This window comes from Apteryx rowi, unplaced genomic scaffold (genome assembly GCF_003343035.1).
Source record: "Apteryx rowi isolate R43461 unplaced genomic scaffold, aptRow1 scaffold_10, whole genome shotgun sequence".
NCBI lineage: Eukaryota > Metazoa > Chordata > Aves > Apterygiformes > Apterygidae > Apteryx > Apteryx rowi.
Window position 1 is genome coordinate 6,208,522 of NW_020447197.1, and position 1,859 is coordinate 6,210,380.

A 1,859-nucleotide genomic window follows, 5' to 3' on the forward strand; every position below is an offset into this window, starting at 1 on the left:
CGCGGGACCGCGACCGCCCGCCGCCCTGCGCCGTGGGCTTCGTGGACTGCCTCTACGGCACCGTGCCCAAGCTGAAGGAACTGCACGTCCACCCGCCTGGCATGCAATACCCGGACCTCCAGCAGGACGCCAGGCTCAAAGAAACCCTTCTCTTCGCCGCCGGCAAGGGCTTCTCAGACCACCAAACCCCCACAAGCGAATACCTCGAGTTAAGGGCCAAACTCCAAACCAAGCCGGATTACCTCGAAGTCCTGGAGAAGACCACCTACCGGTTCTGACCGCCCCGCCGCCCGCGGGGCCGCGGCCGCCCCGCCACGCCACGCCACGCCACGCCGCGCGCGGCCGCGGCCGCCCCCGCGCCCCCGATCGACCAAGTGCCTTCGCAGACTTTTGCCAGCAGATGTTAATCAATCATTATTTTTTATACTGAAACTGAGACTTTGACTGTGCCATGTCTAAGGTATATTATTATTATTATTATTATCGGGGATCTTTGTATTGATCCTGATTAAGTAAATTCTATGTGTCTCTCTCTCTTTTTTTCTTTTTTTTCTCTCCTTTTTTTTTTTTTCCTTTTCCGTAGCAGTAAACTTCCTTTATATTTTCCCTTGGAGGGGAGGGGGAGGGAAGATGGCATTTTGTGGCTTGCTTTCTTCTTGCCCATCATGGCACAGATTCTGTACATTTACTTAAAAATGCAAAAGAAGCAAACGAAGGCAGTTTGCTGCATGCCTGGAAACTGCAAGAGGGAAGGGAGGGGAGGGTCTTGCTCGAATGTCCTCGCTCTTGTCGCTCTCCCTCTCTCGCACGCACACTCGCACTCACCCTCGCACTCACCCTCCCCTCCCGGGGGCCCCGCGCTGCCCCCCCCCGGGCAGCGCCTGCCCCGCGCCCCGGGGGATCCCACCCGCGGGGGGCCCCGGGGCCGCCGAGCCCGAAGGATGTCACCGCGTGGCGCACACACCTAGGGGATGCTCGGTGACACTTCCTCATGCCGCCATGGTTTTTCTGGAGGACATCCGCACTTTCTTAATAAAAGCAACATGCAAATATGCAGGAAAAAAAAAAAAAGGGAAAGAAAAAAAAAAGCTACTGGGCACCTATCACTAACAGCTTTGTAGGAAGCACTTTTAATGTTTTCTCTCATACACGCATACACGCACACACAAACACACACACAAAGGTACAACGATGTGCATATATTTATTCTGTAATTTCAAGTGAATATAAATTGTAAAGGTAATGTTTAATCATTGTACAGTGATGCGTCTGGTATAGCTTTCCTAATAAAACATTTTGAAAAAAAATGCACATATATATATATATATACACATATATATATATATAGGAATACAAAGCTTGAACCTTAAACTTAAGCTTCCCCCTACTGAGATTTCCTTTCCCACCTTAACCTTGAAAGCTATTTTATTAATAACAGTTCAATGCACTGTGATGTTAACAGAGGAAAACCCTGTACAGCTTCTCTTGCCAAGATGCCACGCGAGACTTTTAAAAATCCGATTTACAATCCGTATTCCCACGTTGCACTGTAGTTACGGCACTTCCCGCGTAGTTAAAAATAGGCAGCAGAATTAAGACCACGTCTCTTCTCTTGGCGTTTCCTGCAGGACCTCTGGTTCCGCTGCCTGCCAGGAGCAGAGGCGGCATCGCCATGGCTGTTCCTAGCGTGCGAGCCGCGAAACAGGGGCGGGACGGGGGGGAGCGAAGCGCCTCGCGGTTCTGGAAAAGAGCGAAGCGGTCCGCACGCAGGACCCCCGATAGCCTCCACCGCGCCTTGCTGCGCGCCCCGCGCAAATCGGCGCCAGACCAAAGACGGCCGGGCCGGTCCCCCCCGTCCC

The 1,859-nt window shown here is 52.6% G+C and overlaps 1 protein-coding gene across 1 annotated transcript in view; it reads left to right on the forward strand.

The window, feature by feature from the left end:
* Nucleotides 1–278, forward strand: part of SLITRK3 (SLIT and NTRK like family member 3) — a 4,175-nt gene extending 3,897 nt beyond the window's left edge. The window contains exon 3 of the mRNA XM_026060764.1: nt 3–278. Within this exon, the coding sequence (XP_025916549.1) occupies nt 3–278 (276 nt within the window). The remainder of the gene's footprint in view (nt 1–2) is intronic.
* Nucleotides 279–1,859: the final 1,581 nt, after the last annotated feature.